A 27345-nucleotide genomic window follows, 5' to 3' on the forward strand; every position below is an offset into this window, starting at 1 on the left:
AGCAGGTTTGGGATCACATCCCGTCCCCTGTCACAGAGGAGATGGGGCACTCTCTTCTAGCCACCTTCACAGAGAAGGAATTAGAGGCGGCTTTCCACACACAAGATGGGCAGAAATGCCCGGGAGAGGATGGCCTCTCTAAGGCCCTCTTCACCACCTACTGGGAGGTGGTGAAGGACCCCCTATTGATGGCCTTCCAGGAGATTTCACTTCAGGACGATAGATGCCAGGGAGTTTTTCGGCAGGCCTTATTAGTCTTCTCCCCAAAGGGGAGATTGATCCAGGGTTCTCTTAGGCGGTAGGCGAGGGGAGGAGTTTTGGCTAGAGAGATCAGTCCAGTAGGACTAGCCCTTGGCCCTGTACCTGTTCCTACTCTTTGCAGAGGCGATGTCCATGCACATCACCATTCCGCCTTCTGGACAAGTCGCTCCTAACAGTAATCTAATGCCCACCTAAGAAAGACCACTTTGTGATTGATCAAAGGTAGGAGTGAGGTTAACACCGCACTTGGTTCAAAGAGAGTGAGAGATGGGGGAGAGTGTAACTCGATCCCTCTACCAATAAGGTAAAATCTTAGCTCCGGCCCCCTAAAACAGTGTTAAACCTGGTAACTAATCCTACAGGTATTGGGAGGGTCACGATTTAATCAGCTCTATTTAGTGTTGGAAAGTTACCCGACTTATTGGGTCCACCCAGCCATAGGCGTTCGATCGTCAGGATTGAAGTCTCCCACTTTCCTCGATGGGGTTTGCTTAGTTTTCTAATTAGCAAAGCATGCTACCACGCTGTTTGGACATATAAAATCAGCTTCCTTTTATTACTCTATTAAACTGGGTTCGTTAAACTCAATCTTTAGCACATAACAAATAATTTGGAAATTAGATACTTTATTTCATAGTAACATCTAGAACCATCACTTTGTAGAGTGGTACAAAATCTGTCTTTCCGCAGAAAGACACTGTCCGGCCTAGAATAGAATCTTTCAATCCCTCGGGATGGGGCTTTATGTGATCGCACTCCATTTGCGGTCAACAGGGAATTTACTAGCTCAGAGCCCCTCTAAACTTCCCTGAGCCTCAAGAGCCGTCTTACATAATAGGGGCACTTATCACTCGGCCCTTTGCCCTCTCAGGTGCTCGAGTGATCAAAAACCAAAAACACCTATTTTCCTCGGGAGCGTAGGACCTTTACTCGCAGGTGAGTTTTTTCACACTCTGCAAAGTGTTAGGGAGCGTTGGGTTGGGAATCTTAACATCCCAAACCACCACAATCCACAACTCGTCCGTCTGTGCAAGCACAGAATCATAAGAGCCATAAATATAATTCATCATTCACAAATCCAAAAGCAGTCATAACCATAAAACATTTTTAACACACTTGTCAATGTATGCAATGCATAGAATCTATCTCCTTGATCAATTCCTGTGCTCCTTCCTAAAAAGAAATTGATAATACTAACATGGTTTTGTAGGTTTAAGTGCGTTCTAACTGATTGTAATGTATGTAACAGACTAACTTATCCCTCATTAGGAAGTTGTAGAGTTAATAGCTTAAAAGTAATCATTTTCTTATGTACTAAACCTGATTATCTCCGTTCGGCCATCCATCGTGATTACGGGTTATAGCCGCAACCTCTGTTTGTTGTGGAGTAACCGGTCCTTCGGGTTGAATGGATTTGGGGGTAACTTACGCTTGTGCTTCAGCTTCGTGTTGAGTTCCCTTAGCAGCGTTACTTTCTCGTGTTGGGGAGCTTTGTGAGCATGATCTCGCTCAGCATCTCGGTGTCTCTTGGAAGCCCTGGAAGAAGCTTGATGGATTTGAGTAGCGCTTCTGCGTAGGTGTGGAGAGAGAGAGAGAGAGAGAGAGAGAGAGAGAGAGAGAGAGAGAGAGAGAGAGAGAGAGAGAGAGAGAGAGAGAGAGAGAGAGAGAGAGAGAGAGAGAGCGCGATGGCGGGAGATGGCGAGACTGCGTCGTGCCGCCTTGCCCTCGCCTGGCCCTGCACGCCCTCGCGTCGCCTGCGCTGACGCGGAGTGAAGCCCCCTCTTCCTCGCGCGCTCGCTTCTGCTCGACAGCTGCCCGACGTGACGTCGCCCACCTGCCGGTCCGTTGCTGCTCGCCGCGTATCTGCGCCTCCTCAGTCCCGTCGCCGCCTGCAGTTCCGTTCAGCCCAGACCTTCGTCCTGCCTGCTCCTTGCGCCGCCGACGACCCCCCTCGCGCCTGGTTCCTGACGCCCTACGCCTGCCGCCGCCCACGCTTTCTTCGCCTGGCGCCCTGTCTGTAGCCGCCTCTGATGCTCGGCTTCATACACCCTGTCCACGGCCGCCCTTGCCGCCCTGTCCCTTGACCTGACGGATCCCTGCCCGGCACCTCAGCCTGTCCTGTCCTGCCGTTGCGACCGACAGGCTCTGTTTCGCCCTTCTGCCCCTGCAAGGTGACAGGTACAGCTCAGCTTTTATTAGCGGTCTTTGCAGAGTACACCCCGGGACAGCGCCTCTGTCCAGACCAGCGGGCGAGAGAGAGAGCGGGAGAGAGACAGGGTCAGTCCTCCTTCAAGATCAAATTGTCACACGATGGCTGGTTTGGATCTGGATTTCATAGACCAAACAGTGGCAGCACTTGGCCCGGATTTTGATGCCGAGGAACCTGAGGACATGGTTCCGTGCAACGAAGAGATGCCCCCTCCTCCCGACATTCAGCCTGCGGGCAAACGTACAAAGCATACTTCGGAAGAGATAGGCGTTCCTCAGGATCGTTCCTATGCTCAGGTTGCTTCGGATCCTGTGGACTCCCAGGATGTTGACTGGGAGCATTTGCTGGAATTTGCCAACACGTTGCTTGGCGATTATGTTCAACATAATCAGGAAGCCTTTTCCGACTCCGCACCTGAAGATGTTCTGGACGCCACCGTCGACCCAAAAACTGTCCTACGCTCCTTTTCAGTATTTTATGATCGCGCGGTGATACTCTTCTTCACTGGTCGAATCCCGCTGCTTTCTCGTATTCGCCAGTGGCTGCACAGTCTGCTACAAGGGGAATGTGTTGAAGAGATTTTTGTTGGCTCCCGGGGGTTTTTTGAGGTTTTGTTGAAATCAGAGACGCACCGTGCTGCTCTCCTGTCTAAACTGCCTTTATTTTTTGAACGCCGGTTGGTTCACGTGGTTCCATGGCGCCCAATGGCAGATTTTCAGCGTCTGCTGCAACGTGAATGCCCTGTGTGGGTCGAAGTGGAAAATTGCCCGGCTGTTTATTGGCCACTGTTGAAGGATGCTATGGCCGCGGTGGGCACTGTTCTCGTCTCTCCCAGTCTCCGGGCAGTGAATCGCAACCGCTTGTGTATGCTATGGGACACTGCAAGAAAAAGGCCTGCTTGGTTGCGCCTCAACTGCTCGGGCATGCATCCGTTGCACTTTCGATTGAAATGGGGAAATTTTGCAGGGCATTGCTTTTCCTGTGGACAGTTGGGGCATTTTATGGCTGAATGCCCACAGCAGCAACACACCTCCGATGTTGGCCATGCTGCGCCGCCCACGGAAGATATGGTGTGTGATGCCCCGTCGCTGGATGCTATCCACCAGCACCAAGTTCTGGCCAAAGGTAAACAACAGGTTTCGGGTCCGGATTCCCGCGCCACTGATTGGGTGGAAGTACGTGCAAAAAAAGGCAACAGGGTTGTTGCTGGCATGGAAAATACTGTGCCTACTCCCTCACAAGATTCCACGCGTACATATATGCGCAGGAAGGAAATGTTGTCTTCCGAGCGCGCTGCTCCGGTTATGGTTTCCTCTGTCCCCCGTCATCAGCCCACCAGAAAAATGTATTCAGATCGTCCAAAGGGTCCCCCTGCTAAGCTGGCATTTGATACCAGAGGTAATGTCATTACCCCGTGGGACCGTCATTACCCCCGACTCAACCCCAAGCCAGCAGATATGCCATCTACTTCCAAATCTGGTCCTCAGAACTCTTTTGCTGTGTTGGCGGATTTCTTGGACGAGGGAGTCCTGGACATTCTTGCTGACAAAGTCAAATCAAGGCAAGCTGTGCCTCGTACCTGATTTGGTTTTAACTACACATGAAAATCGCCACGTGGAATGTGAGAGGAATTTGTTCTCGCCACAAGCAACATGCCATGTGGACAGTATTGCATGAAAATCAGTGGGATGTCCTGTGCGCTGTTGAGCACAAGAGTCACGGTGAAGCCGGAAAAGTAGTGGATTGCAATGGCTTTCGACTGTTCTATGCAGGGACACAGGCCATGCATTATTCGGGAGTGCTCATGATTGTACATGCCAAATATCAGCCTATGCTTATTAAAAATGATGTTCATGGCCGCTTTTTGGTGATTGAAATTTTATTCGAAGGGGAAATCTTATGGTTACTTGGCCTCTATGCTCCGAATGATTCGTCATCTCGTCGGGAGCTTTGGCAAACTTTGCAGACCTCCTTGTCACTTGGCAGACGCGGCTTCTTCATGGGGGATTTTAATATGTGTGTGGATTCTTCCCAGTTCACATCGGAGCATTCGGTAATGGACGCGCCCGAAAGTCGTATGTGGCATGAGTTGGCTCTTGCTGTTCTTAAGCAAGATCTCTGGTTCTGGCTATACCCGTCTTCTACAGGGTTTACTTTTCATTCGGCCCAGTATGCGACAACATGGTCGCGACTGGATCGTATGTATATCATGCAGAATGATGATTTTCTTCCCGAGATGCTCGACATCAAAGTGTTGCAGCAATATGCTTTGTCAGACCATTTCCCGCTGCAGCTTGAGCTGCTTGCACAACCAATTGCACCTTTCAAGCGATTTCTGGACCGACTCCCTTTGCGCTTTAACTCATCTTACCTGAAGCATGCACCCTTTCAGGGCTATATGCAGCAATTGATTGACAGATTCGTTTTGGATTTCTCTTCTCTGGGCACTGCATCTTTTGAAAAATTGCTCTCTAATGTGCAGCGGGTCGCTCGGCAGTATGGAATTTATCATGCCTCGCTTTGTCGGCAGCGTCGCAAGGCAGCGGAGGATCTGTTGGCTTTGGTTCGTTCTCTGCTGGTGGACACTCCGGATGATGCATTTCTGCTCGCACTGGACATGCGGGTGGCTGATCTTATTAAAGCATTCCAGTTGAAATCATATCAGCAGGCCAAACTGCAACATCTGACGGAAACGTTGCAAGACAGTGCATGTCAGACCCATAAGTTCTTTCGAGCTCTCCATGCCTCTCCTGCTCGAGAAAATATGACCAGACTCGAGGATGCAGAAGGCCACATTATCCTGGATCCACAGACTATTGTGCATATGTGCAGGAATTATTTCCGTGACCTTCTTGGTTCCATCCCTCCACCTTCGGCCCAAACTACTCAGGCCCGTTCGGCTTTTTATGACCAGGTCCGCAATCAGCTTCCGCAGGACATGCAAACTACTATGGAGTCCGATATTTGTGAGGCAGAGGTTATGGACGTCTTGTTACACTTGCCTAAGGATAAAAGCCCGGGGTGGGATGGTCTCACTAACGAGTTCTTTGAAGCTTTTGCTACCCAACTGGTGAAACCATTGCAGGCCTTGTTTCAGCAGGTGTGGGAAACGGGGATCATGCCCTCCTCATGGAAGGAAGGCCTCATTAAACTGCTTCCAAAAGCTCCTTCCCCATCTAAGTTGACACAGTGGCGCCCAATTTCTTTGATGGGTTCAATGTACAAAATCTTCTCCAAAGTAATGGCGAATCGGCTCCATAAGCATCTCCCGGCCATTGTGCACCCTCTACAATATGGTTTTATTAAGGGCCGAAATATCCTACACAATGTATTGAATGCTCAACTGGCAATTGATTATGCCAGACATTCCAATCAGGAGGTCGTACTGATTCAACTGGACCTGGAAAAGGCTTTTGACTATCTAGACTGGTCTTTCGTTGCTGAACTTATGTCTGCTATGGGCTTTGGTCCGCGGGTGTCTCGCCTCATATACACTATTAGCGCTGCAGCGTCTTCGCGGGTCATGCTGAACGGAGGTGTTACTGAGCCATTTGTCCTTGCCCGCTCTGTCAGACAAGGGTGCCCCTTGAGCCCTCTATTTTTTGCCCTTGCAACACATCCAGTTCTTTCGATGTTATCTCATATGGCAGCCTCTTCTCAGTTGGCTGGACTGTCGCTTCCTACAGGACAGCACTTCATTACCCAATCCCTGGCGGATGATACTTTTATGATTTTGCGTGCGGATAGGGATAACCTTCGAAGAGCATTGGATGTCTGGAGCCTCTTTGGTCAGGCGTCCGGCCTTCGCATCAATGGCCTCAAATCAGCCATTCTCAGCTGCACGGAGTCGGATTTGCAGTCCTTGGATTGGCAGGGTCTGGTTGTTCCTTGTGGCTCCATTGTCAGGCACCTTGGGTATCCTTTGGGCGTTGATGTTCCCCCTAAGCAGCTACTCCAGTGGATTTCATAGAAAATGGTGGCTAAGTTTATGTATTGGAAATCTCAAGCCTGGCCTTTCCATGTCCGCCTCAAAGTGGCCCAGACTATCATGTTGCCAATGCTCACATATTTCTTGCCATTGTTGCCCTGGACTACTACGACTCTCAATGCTGTTACGCAGTCTATTCGTTTCATGCTATGGAAGAAAGACTCATTGCATGCAGGTATTTCCTGGATCTCGTGGTCGCATGCATGCACCCCCAAACGCATGGGTGGCGGAGCTATTTTAGATGCCCACACTCACATGCAGGCACTCCGTTGGTCGCTTTTCCGCGCCATGTGCTCGGATCATCATCCATGGGTTGATATAGCCCGTTATTTCCTTGAGGGCCAGGGGCTTCAACATGGCAATACCCAGATCCGGAGTTCTTGGTGGCATGTTCTTAATGCTGATTCGCGGTTCTCCAGTTCTTCTTCGTCGTTGCTCACTCATTTGGTGTCTTCCTGGAAACACGTCCTCCAGAAGGCTCAGTGGCACCCAGCGGAGGATCGCTTAGCTACTAACTCTTTTCAATTGGAGTTGCTGGCAGTCTCGCGTTTACTTGCTTGGGAAGGTAAACAGGACCTCAGACCACAATTCAACCGGATGGCCCGTTTGGGTTTGTCTTCAGTGGCGGATGCCACCCTTGCCAGTCGCAATGTGCTTATATCTTTTCGTACAGCCAGGAGGCTTTTTAGGATCCCTCGTGGATACAGGCCTTTATGGGAACAGCTTTTGAGGGTGCTCCAGAGCAGACAACCCTTTCCTACCCTTGCTTCGGATCATCCCTGGCAGGATTGGGACCTACAAGGCCGGCTGACTTTAAGCAAAGCTTCTGCTAACCAAGTGTATCATATTCTGATTAAAGATCGTCAATGGCTCGTCACCAAAGTGAATGCTTTATGGGGATTACGTAAATCCCGGTCATGGTGGAGGGAAACTGTGATGGCGGGCTGGTTGAACAAGACACCCTTCAAATGTAAAGTTTTTCTTTGGAGAATGATGATTGGTGGTCTTCTGCTTGCTTCGGCTCTCTCCAAGCGACGAATCTCCAATGGCCACTGTTTCTTTTGCACCACTGCTGTGGAATCCGCCCGCCACCGATTTATTTCTTGCCCCATCTCAAAGAAAGTCTGGTTCTTTTTGTCGGCTGTTTGGCAAGGAGTGGTTGGTTTCACCCTGCGCCCCTTTGATTGGGTTTTCGGGCAGCCCAAATACCCCGCGCCTGCACAGCCACATATGAAGCTCGTGTATCATTTTCTTCGATATTGGGGCTGCTGGCATAACTGGACCGTTCGGAATGCTTTTCTTTTTGACTCCGCCTATGATATTCAGCGGCATATTGCGAGGGTTAAGGGCCTCTTGTATTGGCAGTTGGATCTTCTCCGGGATTCTGATTTGCTCTCTAGGGAGGACTTACGTCCCTGGCATAGGGCAATTTCCGCTGCATCTTTGCCATGACGTTGTAACTTGTAGTTCTTAGAATCTCTTCACATGATGACTTAGATTGTCGTCATGTATCTTGTAATCCAGTAATCTTGTGCTTTTCGTAATTAATACAATTACCTTTTACGAAAAAAAAAGAAGAGAGAGAGAGAGAGAGAGAGAGGCTGGGTGAGAAAGCTAATACTGTTTGGGGACTGCGGAAATCGCTGTCATGGTGGCAGACAACGCTGATGGAGGGCTGGCTGAATAAGGCACCTTTCAAATGCAAGGTCTTTCTTTGGCGGGTAATGATTGGTGGTCTTCCTCTTGCCTCGGCCCTTGCCAAGCGTCGCATCTCGAATGGCAATTGTTTCTTCTGTACCACACCGGCGGAATCGGCCCGACATCGTTTTCTTTCTTGCCCGCTCGCCAAGAATATCTGGTCACTCTTGTCGCACATTTGGCGCGCTGTGGTGGGGTCCTCACTAACTCCTTTCGACTGGGTTTTTGTGCGCCCGAAGTATCCCACACCGCCACAATTGCATATGAAGATCTTATTTCACTTTTTCAGATACTGGGGATGCTGGCACATTTGGACCACGCGCAATGCTTTTCTCTTTGATTCGGCCTCTAATGTACCGCGACATATTGCCAGGCTTAAAGGGCTCTTGCATTGGCAGCTAGATCTCATCCGACACTCCGACTTGCTTCCTCGGGAGGATTTGCATCCTTGGCATATGGCAATTGCCTCTGGGTCGTTGCCATGATTGGTGTAACCTTTTTAGTGCATTACTACGGGGATTTCCCACACGTTGGCCTAGGGCCCTCGTGTCTCTTGTAATCAGAAAGAGAGAGAGAAAGAGAGAGAGAACCTCTTCACATGATGGCTTAGTGTCATCATGTATCTTGTAATCCAGTAATCTTGTATTTTTTTCGTAATTAATACAATTACCTTTTACGAAAAAAAAAAAGAGAGAGAGAGAGAGAGAGAGAGAGAGAGGCTTGGCTGATTGCAGTAGAGCTTCGTCATATTAACAATAGAGAGGCATTTGCACAGGTTGTTGTTGTTGTGTTCTTGACCTAACACTCTATCCCTGTTTATATAGTAATGTGGGGGAAAGGGGATAAAAAGAGAGAATGCTTGCTTTGTATTTTTTATGACATCATCGATGATAAAGAGAGAGCGCTTGCTTTCAGTGTTTTTGATGATATCATTGATGATGTCAGAGAGGAGACTTTGTTTTTGGGGCACGAAGATAATTTTTTTTGAATATACAGGTGAGTACCGCGCGTCGCATCATCGAGCGGTGTCACTCCAAGGCTCACGGCTAAGGCGGTGACCAAGGCATAGACCTTGGCATACTTGGCAACGGGCTGCGAAGGCTTCGTTGGCGCCATTGGCTACGTATGATAAGCTCCCACTAGCTTGTAGGAAAATCTTCTCGGGAGGTCACCTATCCTGGCAGTGTCATCACCCAAGTGCACTTAACTGCCAAGTGACTATCCACTAGGCTAGTTCTTTTTATTGTTCTATACTACAAACATAGTTTTAATAAGCTTGTCCTTGGGAGGGTTTCCTAAGTCTTTCTTTTATGAATTGACATATAATGCCTCATTAATAATAACAATTATCTTCATATTTAGAGCTAGTTTTAAAAATATGTAATTTTTTTTTCAACATAAATCAATTTTTGGAATGTATATGCATATTGTTTATAAAATAAACTAAGTAATGAGGACATTACATATACAAAGCCATTCTCTTCCATCCATTTGGCATCCATTGGTGAATAATTTTGAAATTTGGAAACTTTACCTTTGATTTTTTTTCCTTATGTGCCAAAATCTCATCCAACTCCTCAACCTCAGGTTGAATTTCAGCAGACATATCCTCTGGCACATCACCATGAAAAGGCCTCAACAAACTGACATGAAAGGCATTGTGTATTCGCTAATGTGGAGGTAATTTCAGCCGATATGCCACATCGCTGATCTTCTCCAACACCTGGAAGGGCCCATAGTATCTCATACTCAACTTCAAATACAATCTTTCTCTTTCTTTCATCTTTTTCAGCCTTGCCTTTTCAAAACACAGCAATACATAATCACCCTTTGTAAATTGCAAAGCATGTCTGTGGCAATCTGTTACCCTCTTTTGCTTTTCTTGCAATCTTTGAAGTGCATATTTTATCTTTGAATAGGCTACATCCAAGTTTTCCACATAACGATCAGCCTCAAAGATCTTATTCTTAGTTTGCAGAATAGACGGTACCTTCTTGCCACCGTCAACCACCTCAAATGGAGCTTTGCCCATAGAACTATGCACTGTGTTCTTGTAAGCAAACTCAACCAAGGGCAAATACTGTTCCCATTGTGTCTTGTGGTTTGAAATATAGCACCTCAAAAGATCTAACATTGTAGAATTTGTTTCCTCAGACTGATCATCTGTCTGTGGATGGAAGGATGATGAGAATTTCAGCGTGGTACCCATATTCTCAAACAAGCCTTTCCAAAATAAACTGGTCATTCGGGGGCCTTAATCACTAATGATCGACTCTGACGGCATACCATGATACTTAAAGATGTGCTGCAAAAATAATCATGCCATATGATCAGCCTTTATTTTCTTCCTCACCGGAATGAAACGGGCTTGTTTGCTAACCTACAAATGATAGTCCATATCCCATCATTTCCTATAGGTGTCCTTGGAAGCTAAAAAATAAAGTCCATTGCAATGCTCTATCAAGGCCTATCTGGAATAGGCAAGGACTGCAACAATCTTGGCATCTTTTGCCTGTCACACTTTACCTTCTGACATACGATGTATGTCTTAATAAACTGTTCTACATCATACCTCAAAGCTGGCTAATAAAAGAAATGCTCCACTGCCTTGACCATGGCATCAATACCTCTGTGTCCTGCATACGAAGGAGCATGACTTTTAGTGATAACTCTAGGCTTTAACTGCTTTGTAACACACAATCGTCCATGCATCATCAGAAATCCATCTCTTAGCACAAAGTGTCCTTGCCTTTGGCCATTGCAAAGCTGATCATAAACATTAGTAAAGTCCGAATCAGCAACATATTGCTGTTTCATGGCATCCAACTCAGTGTGATAAACCATGTTGACGGCTAAAATTTATGGCTTACGTGACAGTGCATCAGCCACAACATTCTTTTTTACCATCAATATGTATAATCTGAAAAGGAAACATAGAGACTCGAGAGAAAATTTGCCCATTTCATATGCTTCTCTGACAACTTTGTTTGCATTAGAAAGTACCTCAAAGTTTGATCGTTTGTATGCATTGTAAAATCAGCCCCCAACAAATAATGTTTCCACATAGACAATGCATGAATTACAACCAAGAGCTCTTTCTCGTAGACATGCAAATTCTTTTCTGCACCATGGAGAATTCGGCTCTCATAAGCCACAACTCGGCCATCCTGCATAAGAACAACCCCAATGCTGTCACCACATGCATCACATTGAACTTTGAATGACTTCCTTAGATTGGGCAACATAAGCATAAGATCTAAAGTTATCTTTTTCTTCAACTTTTCAAATGCTGAAATTTCCACTGCTATCCGTCTAAATAGCACATTCTTCTTCTGCAAGGCATGCAATGGAGATGAAATTTCAACAAACCCGTGTACATACTTCCTGTAGTAAGAAGATAAACCCAAGAAGCTGCGGATCTCATACACATTCCTCAAAGATATTTGTCAACCAATTCGATGCAAACATTTGCTTGAATTGTACCCACATTGACAGTGCTCTAGCTTGCATCAAAAGAGTGGACCACCATTGTAATGCATTCCCTTTCAAGAAAGTTGCTGCCTTTCGAATCTTCGAGGACTCCGTGAAGTTCCCCCGTGAATAGGCTGCATCAAACTGCTGAATGAAAGTCAAAGCTTTCAGCCTATCTTGTACACTGTTGAAGGACTCAAACTTCACTGCTTTTTCACCCTCATCATAGTCTTTTGCTGCCCCTTTGGGTGTCAAGTTGTCATACACTGGCTGCTGCAAAAAGGGTGCATTTACAGAATTAACATCAAAACCAATGCCAAGCGGAGCATTTGCATAACCAACATTCATTCCTTGAGCCCCATAAGCATTCGAGGGTGTAGATGCAGTACCAAACATGCTACTTTGAGCCCCAGGTATCAAGGCAATGCTGCCATACATAAGGTTTTGTATATTTCTAGCCATACTCGAATACATTGGACCTTGCATACCATGCATTGGTTGTTGCATGTGATGAATGGCTAGTGTGACCAATAAACAGAATGATGTCAACCGCACAGTAGAAAAGTTTTCTTCATATTCAATATGTTGCTTTTGCCAAAACCCTTGTACCACAAGGTGAGACTTATACTTACCTAAGTTTCCATTAACTTTCAGTTTAGTTCTAAAAATCCACTTCCCAATGACCTTCTTGTGGCATGGACAATCCACCAAGGTCTAGGTTCCATTTTAGTCAATGCTCTCAAGCTCCTTTTCCATAGCCTCTCTCTATTATTGATAATTTGGAGCCTTTTGCCAGGTGTTTGGTTCAGGGTGTGCTATGTAATTTGTCGTGAAGATAGATGCAAATGTGGCAGTATGTGCAAGTCTAGTTGATCTTTTGAGTATCTTGAGATGGAATTTGGTGGAAGAATCCCCAAATCCTGCATGGTTTGTTGGTACTAGTGAGGTAATGGAACCCTAGAAAGGGACTTAGGAGCTGAAGTCTTTGTCGGTAGATCAAGAGCAGGTAGTAGACCAGGCTTAGATGGCATAATCTTAGTTGATGTAGGTTGATGAATCAGGTTGGTCTCAGGTGTAAGGGCTTGCATGATATCCCTCTTGTCAAAGATGACATCTCTCCAAGAAATGACATGATTTGTTTTAGGATCATACAACTAGTACACTTTAGCCTCGGAGGAGTGACCAACAAAAATCAAGAGCTCTACTCAGGGTGTAAGCTTTCCCATCAAGAGCTTTGCTTAGGGTGTAAGCTTCCCCATTTTGTCATCAAGAGTATGCGTGTATGCACAACTCCCAATGACTCTAAGGTGAGAGATAACGAGTCGAAAGCCAAAGAAAGCCTCTTAGGGGGTCTTTTGAGGAACCATTGGAATTGGACACCAGTTGAGGATGTATACTTAAGTGCTTACAGCCTCAGTCCACAGGTGCTTAAGGAGCTTTGTTGCAAACAACATAGAGCGTGCCATGTTCATCTGTGTTTTGTTCTTGAACTCTATAACTCTGTTTTGTGATCAGCATAGCTTCCATGTGTTACAAAAACCGGAAGAAATAGAGTTTTGGAGTTTCGGCCATTTGAGATTTTTGTGGAATCAATGTTTTGGAATATATTAGTGTATACACATTCTAAGCATACAAGAGTCACTAATGAATCTTAACTTTTAGGACATGGTGCCAAGTAGGATTGGGGGACATGGTAATTGGTTGGGATGCAAGCTGCCCAATCATCAAATAAATTAGATATAAGGCTGAAATGGTGTGCACATGAATGGCAAGGAGGAAAATTTCATTTGCAAGGCTGAAAATGACAGAAATTCAGGTCTGAAATCTGTGGACAAACAGGCTGGATGCTCACAGCTGAAGCTTACCTTTTGAGAAGAGAGCTTTCAGCATTGTGGAGATTACCACAGGCTGGAGTGGAGTGCAGTAGTTGGGGCAGGTTTGCAGCAGTTCCAGTAGTTGTAGCAGAGGTGAAACATGCAGAACAGAGGCGAAAAGAACATGCGAAGTGAAAACATGCAGTCGAAAAGGGTCAAATCTGCTCGTCACCTGACGTAACTGAAATGTTGTTTCCAAGAAACAGAATGGCCTGAAACAGCTGTTCCATTTTAGCAAGCCCGAAATGCTGTTTCTAGAAACTCTGGTGAATGGGAGTTTGTGGAGGTGAGTTGGCATTGAATGCCTTGCTTGTGCTAAAAAAACTGGTGGGAGTCAAACTTGCCACCACTATTGCAAGTTGGTTTGACAGCTTGTTGGTGTGAGAGTGCGCAACGGAAGAAGAACACAAACACAGAGGAGGAGAGAGAGAGAGCAGAAAATGAAGGAAGAAAATCTGCACTGACTGAAATGAATGCTAAATACACAACTGTGGACTGATCAGCCCTTGCACGCAGCCCGAAGCGTCAGTGAGGGCACCAGATCAGGCTGATGATGACGGCAGCACCGAAGACGGAGGAAGATGATGGAGTCGGAGTGTGCACCGAATCCTGCAAACTCAGAAAGAGGAAAGATCTGGCTCTAGAATAAAGCCGATCCCATAAGGCTGCACGATCCATAGATGTCCCATCTGCAGGATCCACCTTAGGTCGGGGAATAGGAACAGAAACAAGCTCCCAAAGATCAAAGGAGTCCAAGATACACTCCACCTTGCAGGACCATAGAGAAAAGTTGGAGCCATCCAACCGGTCCTCTTTGGGCAGCTGAGGAAGTACGGGTACTTGTACAGGGGGTACCAAAGGCTGCATCGTCGGCCCACTGGAAGGGGATCGCCGAGATACATGAATAGAAGGGGGACTGGAGAGAGGAATAGACTCCGGACGACGGTCCTCGTGATAGAAATCACGCCTCCGTTCAGATGAGTGTCGAGACAAAAGCTCGTCATTTGAGTCATCAAAGCCCGTAAACTGATGAAAAGACATCTTCCAATCTGCAAAATACCAAAGAAAGTTGTGCCGATGTCGAAATATGACCAGCAGTTTGGTCACCAACCACCAAGACGCAGGCTGAGAATGCCTACAAACACCTGGATCTGCAAAACGCAAAGATGACTGATGACGATCATGTTAGATATGATCAATGCCCCACCCTCATTAGGTGCTACCAATGATCCATGGTGCTCAAAGTTGTAAGGCTCCCATTATGAGGAGAAGCCAAATGTGAGGCCGGACATTGGTTGAGTCCTGACTTGTATATCAGATGAGGTCTATGTGACCGGATGGCAAAAAGGTGACTGTTGTGGGTCTAATCTTTGGGTTAGACGGAGTGGTTAAGCTGATAGCAACTCGAGGCACCCCAATGGTAAAGGGAATATTCCTTGGAATATTCCCTAGCCGACTAGTGGAGGCTCATATGGTAGGTCGGTCAGCAGGCCGACCTAACGACCTTCGCAGGCTATAAAAGCTAAACCCCTTCGCAGCCATCACTTACTCATCTTTCACCCAGTCAGAGTTGTTGTTCCAGCTAGCCTTAAGCTCTTCACCTATCTTCTGTCTAGATCGCTATCTAAGCTTCACACAGTGGAAGCGCATGGGTGGACAGAGCCATCTTTGTATTAGTTTTTTGGAGTTAAAGAATTTACTGATTCTCCTCTTATCTGTTGTGTACTCTCTATCTCTTTCTCAGATTCTGTTCGCTGCGCCGTGTAATATTTTACAGATCACCAGAAAAGAGATCACCAGCACCAGGAAACAGCCAGAAAATGAGTCGCCAGCAGGAAATGTGCCGCCTGGAGTGGTAGCGACCAGTAGAACTGTAAAACGCAGGCTGAAGACGAGTCGCCCAGCAGAAGGAGGGACAGCTTGATGGAAAACGCAGGGATGATGTGTTGTTGGATGACGTGGCAGCCTCTGAAGACAGCGTTTACAGCAAACGCAGGAAGAAAAGCCTCCAACAGGGGCCGCCTGGGCAGTTGCTGATTAGATGACAGCAGCAGTGAGGTATCTCTCTTCAGTGGGTCCTCCGTGCTCTCAATCAGGCTCTGATACCATGTGAGAGTGCGCAACGGAAGAAGAACAGGAACATAGAGGAGGAGAGAGAGAGAGCAGAAAATGAAGGAAGAAAATCTGCACTGACTGAAATGAATGCTGAATACACAACTGTGGACTGATCAGCCCCTGCACGCAGCCCGAAGCGTCAGTGAGGGCACCAGATCCGGCTGATGATGACGGCAGCACCGAAGACGGAGGAAGATGACGGAGTCGGAGTGTGCACCTGCCAAGGAAGGAGGGAAGATGATAATACAACTGACTGCCAAGTGGGAAATGGCTATAAATAGCCAAAAAACCCAAAAAATGGCCGACCTGAAATTTGAGGCCATAAATATGTCCGACCAGCATTTAATGCTGATCCGACCAGCATTTAATGCTGGTAAAAATGCCAGGAATGCTCAAAAAAATCCCGGAAAGGGTGGGCAATGTCCGGCAGGTGATGCAGGCTGAAGAATGCAGAAACTGCCCCGGGAAATGCACATAAAATCCTGACTAGAGGAGAAAATGCACTGAAATGCAATAAATTGAGTGCTCTAGAATGAGATATCTCCTCCGTCAAAACAAGTGATAGACAAGTCAGAGCTCCTAAAGTCCTCGTCTGACTCAGACTGAGGCTCACAGGCAGGAGATGACAAGGCATGACAAACATGACTGCTAACAGTTGGTTGTCATGGACAGCAAGATGTATTTTTGAAAATTGAAGGAGATCAAGCTGGATCTCAATGTACTTCAACTTTTAGCAATACAAGTTAAAGAAATACCGCAAGGGGCACTGGTTTTTGGGGCCAATAAGGTGTCCATTGTTCAAGATTAAGTGATAAAGTGTGTATTTTCAGATTTGTGTATTTTATTCTTGTTGTAATTATTGCTTCATCATGTTATTTACTACACTAACTAAAAAGGAGGGCCGGTTTCATAGAACTCTGAGGTGTTGGGTAAGGAGGATAAGAGGGGTAAAAAGGAGGATAGGAGGGGTAGGCATGAATGGGATTAAGGTTTCCATAAGGTACCGTAGAAGGAGACATTGGAATCTAATAACCCGAAGGTTCTCTCTCCTCAGCCATTCTCAACTTCTTGAATATTCCCTTAGCTATTCTCAAAATTTCTTAGTTTTCGTCAGCCATTGAACGTGGGCGGCAAAGCAATTGCTGGTAAAACTCCAATTTGCAGTAAAAATTAGGGTTTCTTAGACACTTCAAGAACTGTGCCCATTAATTGAAGCCCTGATAATGAGAGTAGCAGTTGTAAAAGAAGAATTTGCAGTTGATTTGGAGGGGAATGCTTGTCTACACTTAGTTTGGCCCGTATGCAAGTGTTTTTGGATCAGTCTATGCCTAGACAGTAGATAGATAAAGGGGCAAATTGATCTTTGATGCTATTGGTCATTTGTGACAGCCCGTTGTATTAAAGATTGAAGAGAGATTAGCCTGTATCTCAGTATTATCACTATGGTCAGAAGGGACATCTACGTAAGGATTATGAGGATCTAGTTGCATTGTTGAAGAAGAAGAATCAAGATACAGACTCATTTGACGAGTCCTCGTTCTCATCCTCATTTGACTCTAATTTTTAGACGCTCCGAAAAAGGCGAAGACTAAGGGACGGAAGTGGTCATCTTATATAGTTAAGGGGAAGGCCATAGAGGCCCCTCTACTGCCTTTTAGTTATGGTATTGCAGTCATTCCTCAGGACTCTTCAGTGCCAAAGCGGAAGTGTGAGAGGATAGTAGAGGTGGGGCAATTGATCATCGTCTATATGTTCCATACAGGTGCAAAGGACCTAGAGAAGGGCTTTCCTTTTGCATTGATGAAGTTTGGCAAGTTTTGAAATCTTGGAGTTGGGATCTAGGTTCATGATGAGCTATTTTTCTTGATAGAGAGCAGGCCTTGCTACTAGATTGAGCTCACATGAGGGGACACTTTGGCGGTAAAGATGTGGAATTCATGGTGATATATGCTATTGCAGAGGCATTGTTGCCAGACATAGAGAGTTGCTATGGCTACTTTCTATTTTCAGGAGCTAGTGCGACATCACGTTCTTGTCGAGATACCTTGGTGGTGGCTTGATCACCCACTGCTTGGGTATCCATGGTCCATTTTGCTGGTCATTGTTGTATGTACTATGATAAGTCCTTATTATTGTATATTGTATTGTACGAGATCACCCATGATCTGAGAGAGGGTGTTAGGGGATTTGTCAATTCATAAGTGAGTCTGTGTATCTATTTGTGGGCTATGTACTATTTTCAGTTGTCTGCATTTTTGTACTAGACGATTGCTCTTTTTGCCTTAGTTTGGGCTGGCTGACTTGTATTGATGGAGTGCATCATTTCTGGCCGACTTTTCTAGATCTGAAGCCTATTTATAGGCTATTCCTCCCTCCTCCAGACACATCAGTGCATACACCACTACATGCAGGTCCTATTGGAGGAAGGGAGCCAGTGTAAAAGCCCACATAGCCAGTGACCCACTATTGTTTTGTACTGTCTATTGTCTTGGTATATGGATTTCATTTTTGGAGCATCTCTACGCTGAGTTCTTTTGTAGTGTTCCTCTTTTCTTCGCAGTGTTTCTCTACTCTGTTGTGTTTGTGCAGTATATTACAGCTGATTCTCATGCTTTCGTCATTGCACCCTATTCTGACATCAAGAAAATGCAGTCCTGGCTGGAAACACAGCTGCTGGCTGAGAGGGGACTGCTTTTGGAGGTGGTTGGTGTGCTGTGCGGTAACAGGAGAGAGAAAGCACTGCTCCTGGGGAAATATGCTCCAGGACAGCAGTCGAAACAGGGTGCCAGCTGATGGAGAGAGAAAATGCAAAACAAGATGACCTGAGTGGCTGGGCAGCCCATCCATTTGTAGATGTGGATCCAACCAAAGTTTCGGTGGTTGTTCATGGGATAGAGGACACATAAACTTTGTAGCGTTTTGAGTTTTGGGGCTATTTAAAGTGAGCTAATTTAGGTTTAACCTGAAATGCACCTTTTTAAGCTTAACACATCTGACACTTGCAGTTGCCAGTAACTGCCAAGAAAGTTGACAAAATGTACAAAGGTTAATGTTCCCTGAAGACGAGGAGAAGTTGCTGTGAAGACACTGTTGGAATGATCTGACCAGTTCTAATCAGGTTCATCATACCTTTAGAGCTGCAAGGTGATGCAGTAGAGGAGTTGAACAGTCCTCCATGACCATTTCCAATACAAGGACGCAGCCATGAACATGGAAACAAAATAACCAATCAGGTCAATGCCAAAGCAAGCAAGACAACAGTAGTATTGAAAATGATGTACAACTGCAGCGACTCTCTTAGCTCTGATACCATGAATGTGATCAAAACAGCCAGAAGAGAGATTGAGAGGGACTATAACATATATGTGTGTGTGTGTTTCTCAGCCATAGTTAATATCATTTGGGAACTAATGTTTTTCAGTAGTAGTTATCGTCATGTTAAAGGAGATAATGCCATGTTTAAAAAGCTAAATATTTCTAGCTGTGCTATTTTGGCTTTAACTCAACTGTCTTGATCAGATAGCTCTAGTCGATCCTTTATCATGTTCTTGTAAGAGTGAACCTTTGATATCATACATAAGAATGTGGTGGTAAAATTTATTTAGGATCAGGCCTCACTCCTCTACTGTTTTATATTGGTTGCCATTAACACCAAAATAACTTGATATTACTGTTGGCAGGCCAGGTGCAGGAGAGCGAACTGTGAAAAGGTTGAGGCTTTCTAAAGCTTTGACAATACCTGAAGGCACTACAGTGTTAGATGCATGTCGTCGTATGGCAACACGTAGAGTAGATGCTGCACTTTTGACAGATTCAAGTGCATTACTGTGTGGAATCATAACTGACAAGGTCATTACGAGGGGCTTCACAGTTAACTACATTTTTCACACGAGACACTCTTGCAGGGATGACAACGTAACTGATGTGTGATTATACTGCAAATCTTGTTGTTTTGGGTTCAGGATGTGGCAACAAGGGTTATAGCTGAAGGACTAAAGCCTGAAGAAACAGCTGTTTCTAAAGTCATGACAAGGAATCCTCTCTTTGTCATGAGTGACACTTTAGCAGTTGATGCTTTGCAGAAAATGGTTCAAGGTATCCACATCTGATTGAAACCTCTTCCTTAGTGACTTTAAAGTTTGTTACATTCATATTGAGAAGAATTGATTTAAGTTGTGCTTTATACTTGCAGGCAAGTTTCGCCATCTTCCTGTTGTCGAAAACGGAGAAGTTATTGCTCTTTTGGATATCACCAAGTGCCTGTATGATGCTATTGCTAGAATGGAAAAGGCGGCAGAAAAGGGGGATGCAATTGCAGCAGCAGTACAAGGTGTAGAGCAACAATATGGTGAGTTTTTGGCTGCAATTGTTTTCTGGTAGCTCTCTCTAAAGCTCATGAGTTATATAATTGTTTCTGCGAACAAACAGTTGTTTGCAGAAGATAATAATTTGGCTTGACTCTGCACTTTAAATATATTATCTTGTAGGATCATCAAATCTAGTTGACATGCTTCGGGAAAAGATGTTTCGGCCTTCGTTAGGATCTATTATTCAAGAAACTTCCAAGTAAGTCAAATGTTTTTGCTTCTTAGAACGTTGCAAATGTAAGTCTGTTTGATGGTACGTGCAATTGGAGTGGTTGTTGGCATAAGTGCTTTTGTTCCTGTTTGATATTCTAATATGATGTGGCTTACATAAAAAGGGTGGCAACTGTCTTACCCTCCGATACTGTGTCTACGGCAACAAAGAAGATGCGGGAACTTAGGGCTAGCTCTGTGATAATTACAACCAACAATAAACCACAAGGAATTTTAACGTGAGATTTTTATTCTTTATGTGGTCAGGTGAATTTATTGTTTTGTTTTTGTTTTTGTCATGGTTTAGCGATTATTGTCTTATTGGTTGGGTTTTTTAAATTCTCTTACTAAAATGTAGTTCCAAGGATGTTCTAATGCGGGTGATATCTCAAAATCTTCCACCTGATTCAACACCTGTTGAAAAGGTAGGAGGTAACTGTGATTGTGGTTTCCATGGTCAGTTTGGCTTCATATAATTAATATCTGTTGTGGTTTTCTGCAGGTTATGACTCCTAACCCTGAATGTGCAACTATTGATACAACAATAGTGGATGCTTTGCATACAATGCATGATGGAAAGTTTTTGCATTTACCTGTCATAGACCGAGGTAGTTCAAAAGTTAATAGTCTGGCTGCCAAAAACTTTATAATTCTCAGAACTGCACAATGTTGATCATATTTCTGTTTAAGTGCAGAAGGGTATATCGTGGCCTGCCTAGACGTCCTACACATAACCCATGCTGCTTTTGCCACCGTATGAATCTCAACTATCTTTTTCTGCTTTCAAATTATAAAGTGCTAGTAGAAGAAACTTATGCAGTATTTGTTGTAAGGAAGTCTGTAAATCTAAATGCAATGATGAAGGGAAATTAATTGACTGTCTTTGATCGAAATTAATGCAATCAACAGGCCTACTTCACTAAAAGTTTTCCTGCAGGCTTCACCAGCCTAGAAAAGGGATTCTGCAAACTTTCTAGATTTTTTGTGGTTTTATATTTAGTCCAATGATTGCACCCCAGTACTCCCATGATTGCACCCCACTTTCTGCATGCTCTCAGATTTTTGAGTCATAACTGTTTACCACAGGCCTGTCCTTCTGCAACACATCACTCCATGCACTACCATTATGTTAGAATTCCATTTCTCCTTTTCACCAGTTGTGATTCTGATTGACTGTTCTTCTTTAGGTAAGCATCTCCTGTTTTTCCTCCTGCAAGTTTTTGGTACAGAACTTCTAGCCGTGACAACAATCTGATATGTAACTGTTTGCTACCAAATGCACTTTGCACCTCATAGATGTTTTAAGATTTACTCCTTTCGTGCATGCAATGCTTGTGTCTGTCACTGTTCTCATGGTTGCAGAACTTGTGAGAGCACAATGTGAGGTATAGATTACCTCATGAGTTTGCCCTGATTTGTTTTTGCAAAGTTGCTTTATTAATTCTTGTTCAGCATTGTAGTTCTTTTAGTGACCACACTTACATATGCAGATGGGAGGTACTGGAGGGACTGGGGATTCGACAGGAGCAATGCTGCAGAAGTTTTGGGATTCAGCATTCTCACTAGAAGCACCTGAAGATGATGAAGACACTCACAGGTTGGTCAGTCATTATTAGAGCAGATTTGCAAGATTTATGCCATCAGATGGGAATCAAGAGCACAAACCAGCTTTACTATGAACAACCTCAAGATATAAACTTGATCACTGTGGGACTTCAGAGAAGCATCTTGGGGGGTAGCGTTATTCGTTGAAAGAGCTTGCATACTCACTGCTCATGGTCTTCATTTATTTAATGCACAGTGACATCTCAATAACCAAATCATCTGCGGATAACCTTGCACCTGATCCAACGAGGTATCCGAATTCAGGGATGGGAAGCACCTTTGCATTCAAACTGGAGGACTCCAAGGGTCGAGTTCATCGTTTCAATAGTGGTAACTCGTGTCACTAATTTTTTGATTGGTGTAAGTGGATGCCAGATATGCCCCAGTGTGTATGGTGTGCTTATTCGTACTAGCATCTTGTGTCAGAAATCAATGATGGCTACAGTGCACAAGAAGAACTATTAGTGGCTTATTTTTTATTGGTTTTCCCTGATCAGGTACAGAAAGTTTGACTGAGCTGATCTCGGCAGTAGCACAAAGAGTTGGAGATGATTTTAATGTTAGCAAATCGTCACATGTCATGGTAATGTTCAACGTTCATTATCGTGCAGTCTGCTAGTTTTCAGAGTCTCTGTAGTCATAATTGCATCAGATCAAGGTTTCAGACGTTCCTTCTTGTATGCAGTATGAAGATGATGAAGGGGATCGTGTAGTCCTTGCTACAGATAGTGACCTTGTTGCTGCCATAAGCCACGCTAGATTATCAGGATGGAAGGTAGTCAAGCTCTCAAAATGTGAATTGAATACTGATCAGACAGTAGGTTTTTTGCTTTACTTTTATAATTGGAATAAAGGCTTATTCAAAGGTCCTGTTTTTTGAGTTGACAGAAAAGGCGACTGATCTTTTGTTGAGCGGTTACTTAAAAGTTACATTCAGTTCAAATAATGGCCTATTCAAAAGTTTTTTTTTTGTGTGTGTGCGTGTGTGTGTTAAGATCCAACTGGTCAGTGCTTCTGACTGCAATCACCATAGAACTGTGAAACACTTCACACGTTTCAGATTTCAAAGTAGATTTACAATATGCATCTCTCAGTGAAAAGGGTTAGAAAACAGTTGTATCCTCTGCCATTTTGTATGGAAGCTCTGCTGCATGTTGAATTAACTTTGTCTATGAATTATTTGGTCTTTAATTGTGTGTCTCTTGCATTATATTAACATTTCCCTCCTGTCCACCTTCATCTGCAACTTACTGGGCATGCTTGTTGTGTCACAATATTCTGGTGTTGCAATGCCATTTACAGTATTGACATCAATTTTGTGTGATATTCAGGTTCTAAAACTGCATTTAGACTATCCTCGAGAAGCAAAAGAGAATCTCCCTGCTGGAGATCGTAAACTGACAACATCAAGAGATCTTGAATTGGAGATGAGCAAACAGCAAACCTGGAGGTCCCCAGCATACACTGCTGCTGTTGCAGGGGCTGCAGTTGTGGTTGGCATTAGTGTACTCGTGTTCTTGAAAAGGCCCAACACGTAGCAGCCCGTTAGTCCAAGCAAGAATAACATGATTTGTAAGCCAGTAACTATTCAGCCATATAGGTAGCAACTGTAAATCATCATCTGTCTTGCAGTGCTTATTTGTACATACATTTTACAATGGAGAGAATTGCCCGGAAATCATCTTTCACAAGTTTTTTAAAAGGGCTGCCATGATGTGATGGATATTACTAATGATGATGAGAAATATCCCAATATGTTTGAGTCCAAGTACTGAAAAGGTGTATGCAGCACTTTCACATTGCTCAACATTCTGGACACCTGCATCGCTGTATTTTAATGGCCAGCAAATGAGCTGTGTCTGTAATTGCAGGGGACAAAACTCAAAACTTTGTATTTCAACAATCGCATTTTGAATTAAAAATATGACAAAGCAATTTTATTGTAAACTGGCTTTGGATTAAGCCAAAACACAGTTTAACCAAAAATTGCTCTCATGAGTCATGGGTGACTGCTGTCTTGCAATGGATAATTTAGGTAGGACGTAAGCATGTACCTCTTCTAGAACCTTTCATGAATGCAGATCCTTGTCTCTCACATTGAACAACTGGATTCCTCTCCTTCAAGGGAAAAGAGAGGCAAATGTGAATGTAAATGAATTGTTTTATTACCTATAGAGAGTTTGTACTCGATTAGTTGGTTGGAACGTTTGTTCGAATTTCATCAATGTTTATACTATCATTACAATGCCATATGACAAATAAAGAACTTAAATAATGTGGGGTTTTTTCACATTCATAAAATGTTATATTATGTAAATCTATTACTTCAAAATTTTTTAGGATTATCTGATTGGTCGGCTGAAATGTTATCTTGTAAGGCAAGAAGTCAATATTTGGTTATGAAATTCTTTTGCTAATGAGAAATCCACCATTGCAGTGCCACATTTGATCGTTTTTGGTGATTCACTTGTGTCAAATCTAAAAATGTTCGGTAGTCACTTAGCATCATAGGTGATGTCATGCAACCGGTCTTTATTTAGTAGCTCTAGTATTCTGTCGTTGAATATCGAGTGTACTTCGTGACAGCAAAATGCTCAAATTTTCTGTAAGTTACCATTGATTATGGTTGGGACTTCTTTGTCATGATAAGACTGAGAGGAGTAACTGCACGTAAGGTTGTGTGAAGAATGTATTTTGTGAGGTATGCATTATTGTTGACTTCCATTCATGAACTTTCTCAAGTCTTGGAAGAAAGAATTCCATCCGTAGATGTGTTGCTACAGTGCTTTACCCATTGACATCTGCAAGCTTCAGTTTTGTAACGTGAACAAGGAGTGTTTTCGGACGTTTTTCTTCTATGAGATTGGATTGTAAGTAGATTCCCCAATGCAGTATTGGATCTCTTCTTCAGTGTAGTGGGTTGTCTGATGATTCTTTCCAATACTCCATGGCATTGTGTCTGTGTCTATGAATTGGATTCTTCCCTTTTCAGTGATGATTACATTCCCAAATGCATTAGTGGATCTCTTCTTCGGTGTATTGGGTTGTCTGACACAGTCATGTTCAAGAATACGATGTCTGTTGGATTGAGAATAGCGTCTTGTTTGTCAATGCATATGCCGTGTAGGAGTTCTCTCGAGGTATATATATATATGTATGCAGGGGAATCTTCTTTGTCTTGGAGAATGATCACATTCCTTAGTCGGTGTTTAATTCTCGACGAACTAGCATGAGCCATCTTGGTGTATTAGTGGTTTAATCGAAAGGATTTGAACATTATCACGCAATCGGCCACCTCGGTTTATTCCCTTGTTCGTCGGTTGTTTTCCATTGAGTCTGCTTTTTTCAACGTTAATTTTTATTAGTGAAAGTTGTGATCGTAACTCTCCAACTTGCCAAGTAGGAGGTCATAGTTCATTTTATAATTTCAAAACAGTTTCGAGGTCATAGGTTAGACTCTTTGACACCATTGATTTGATAGTAGGGCTAGTTTCCATGACGCACATGAATAACTAGGCCATCGTTCCCTTGTCTCGGCCCTTTGTAGTTTATATGGATGTGTGTGTGTATGTGTGTACATATATATATATGCTCCTATCTTGACTAGCTCTTTTAGCTACCTTGAGATCAAGTTTTCATAGTTCATTAACATACTTTCTATTATTGGTTACGATCCAAATGTGGTTCAAAGTGTACCTTTACCAAGCATCCTTAACCTAAGCATCCCATGACTAACTAGATAGTTCTTAATCCAAGCATCCCTTGACTACTAGTAACCTAAGTAGCTCTTAACTTGAAAACCATTGACTAGCTAGATCGTCTAGACACTTGGAATGCTATCAAGTTAGCTCTCAACTTGAAAACCACTAATTAGCTAGTTAGATAGTCTAGGCAGTTGGAATTCTATCTAGGTTGATAGTTGTTCATCATCAAAACTAGTAACTAACTACCTAGCTAGCTTCACACTTGGAATTATGGCCCACCTAGGTAGGCGTTCATCCAAGAACTATCTAGCAAACTAGATAGTTGCACACTACGAATTGTAACCATCAAGCTAGGTATTAACTTGCAAGTGAATTGACCAGATTCCTAAGTAGTTCTTTAATTGGAATCCTAGATAATTACCTAATTCATCACCTCAAAATCTACCAAGTGATTAGGTAGTCACTTGGTGATCTAGTTGTAGTGCATGCTATCTAGTTAGGCCTCATCCATGTCGTTTGGAGAAACAAACACAAGCCCATATAATTTCTGGCCCAAAAGTCACCTAGCTACACTAGCAATGCAAACATTATAAAATACATCCAATGAATCAAAAAACATGTCTCCAATCACTTGGAAAATTCAATCAGTAATACACTCAAGACTTACTTGAGACATCTCAAGATGGCAAATTGGATGTTTTATGTATGATTTTCTTCTAATGTGCTTTTTGCATACATCCTTCTTATTTGGAGAGATTCAAGTGTTTGTAGCCCAATATTGGAAAACTGACTTCTTTATTTCATTGGTAATTATGCTTGCTCGCCCTTTTTTTGCATACATCTGAATGAAGATCTCCATCATCCATGGCATCCAACCTTGTTTTTGCTTCATAAAGATCTTTACAATGTATACTTAAAGCTCAAGATGCTGCTTGAACACTTAGAGGTGGCTTTACGATACCATTTGAGGGTGCTTTCATTAGCATTAGCATTAGCATGCTGGACCTTTCGATAAATAGTTCACTTGAAGACCTTGATTGCTTTCTTGAGTTCAAAGTATACTGCATTCTCGAAATAAGCACCTCACTTGCTTTGGCCTATGATTTATGCATCTAAGAATGAAAGAACTTGCTGAATTGGTAGAGGCCACTCATAGATCTGTTGAAGAAACCCATGGGGGAGGAGAGATCGATCCTTTGAGTCCCCGCCATGAAGCTAAAGCAAGTGGTAGTGTGGAAATGGCCCCAGTAGTTGTAGGCAAGGGCAAGCCCCTGTTGCACCCCTTGCCTTCCTCCTTTGTGCCAGTACCAATAGATATCACAACCACAACCACCCCGCAACCCACGCCCTCTCTAGACACGGCCCAATTGATGAACATGATGCAGCTACTTGTCAGTAAAGTGGCTGAAATTGTACCAGAAGCTGGACAAAAAGGCCCACTGCCACAGATGCCGAGTCCAGGCAAGATCCAAAATGAGAGAGAGAGAGAGAGAGAGAGAGAGAGAGAGAGAGAGAGAGAGAGAGAGAGAGAGAGAGAGAGAGAGAGAGAGAGAAATTCAAAGTTGTTATTGGGCCACTATCGACTAGTATTACCTATTTTTAGTCATGTCCTAGTGGATAATTTGGTTTGGTACTACCTTACCATGCTTTCACCCATCCCTAGATGCAACCATGTTGAGCTTAGTTTGGAGCGATTATTCAACCCTAATACCAAAAAAGGATCCTCAACAGGGGCACCAAAAAACTATGGGATTCTTCTCTTACATGGCTCCACCCTAGCTACCATCTAAAACTAGGCTAAGGATCTTAGGGCTCAATGATGACTTTAACACTAGCTAACAAG

The 27345-nt window shown here is 43.9% G+C and overlaps 1 protein-coding gene across 1 annotated transcript in view; it reads left to right on the forward strand.

The window, feature by feature from the left end:
- Positions 1 to 23784, forward strand: part of LOC148020391 (CBS domain-containing protein CBSCBSPB3-like) — a 36099-nt gene extending 12315 nt beyond the window's left edge. The window contains exons 2-14 of the mRNA XM_087700686.1: positions 19297 to 19465; positions 19579 to 19711; positions 19809 to 19964; positions 20104 to 20182; positions 20319 to 20432; positions 20552 to 20618; positions 20696 to 20801; positions 20889 to 20947; positions 21684 to 21790; positions 21995 to 22128; positions 22296 to 22381; positions 22484 to 22573; positions 23130 to 23784. Coding sequence (XP_087556812.1) covers positions 19297 to 19465; positions 19579 to 19711; positions 19809 to 19964; positions 20104 to 20182; positions 20319 to 20432; positions 20552 to 20618; positions 20696 to 20801; positions 20889 to 20947; positions 21684 to 21790; positions 21995 to 22128; positions 22296 to 22381; positions 22484 to 22573; positions 23130 to 23336 — 1507 coding nt within the window. The 3' untranslated portion in view covers positions 23337 to 23784. The remainder of the gene's footprint in view (positions 1 to 19296; positions 19466 to 19578; positions 19712 to 19808; positions 19965 to 20103; positions 20183 to 20318; positions 20433 to 20551; positions 20619 to 20695; positions 20802 to 20888; positions 20948 to 21683; positions 21791 to 21994; positions 22129 to 22295; positions 22382 to 22483; positions 22574 to 23129) is intronic.
- The last annotated feature ends 3561 nt before the right edge of the window (positions 23785 to 27345 follow it).

The sequence above is a fragment of the Lygodium microphyllum genome, chromosome 19, assembly GCF_053477565.2.
Source record: "Lygodium microphyllum isolate KBCC chromosome 19, Lygodium_microphyllum_v1.1.10, whole genome shotgun sequence".
NCBI lineage: Eukaryota > Viridiplantae > Streptophyta > Polypodiopsida > Schizaeales > Lygodiaceae > Lygodium > Lygodium microphyllum.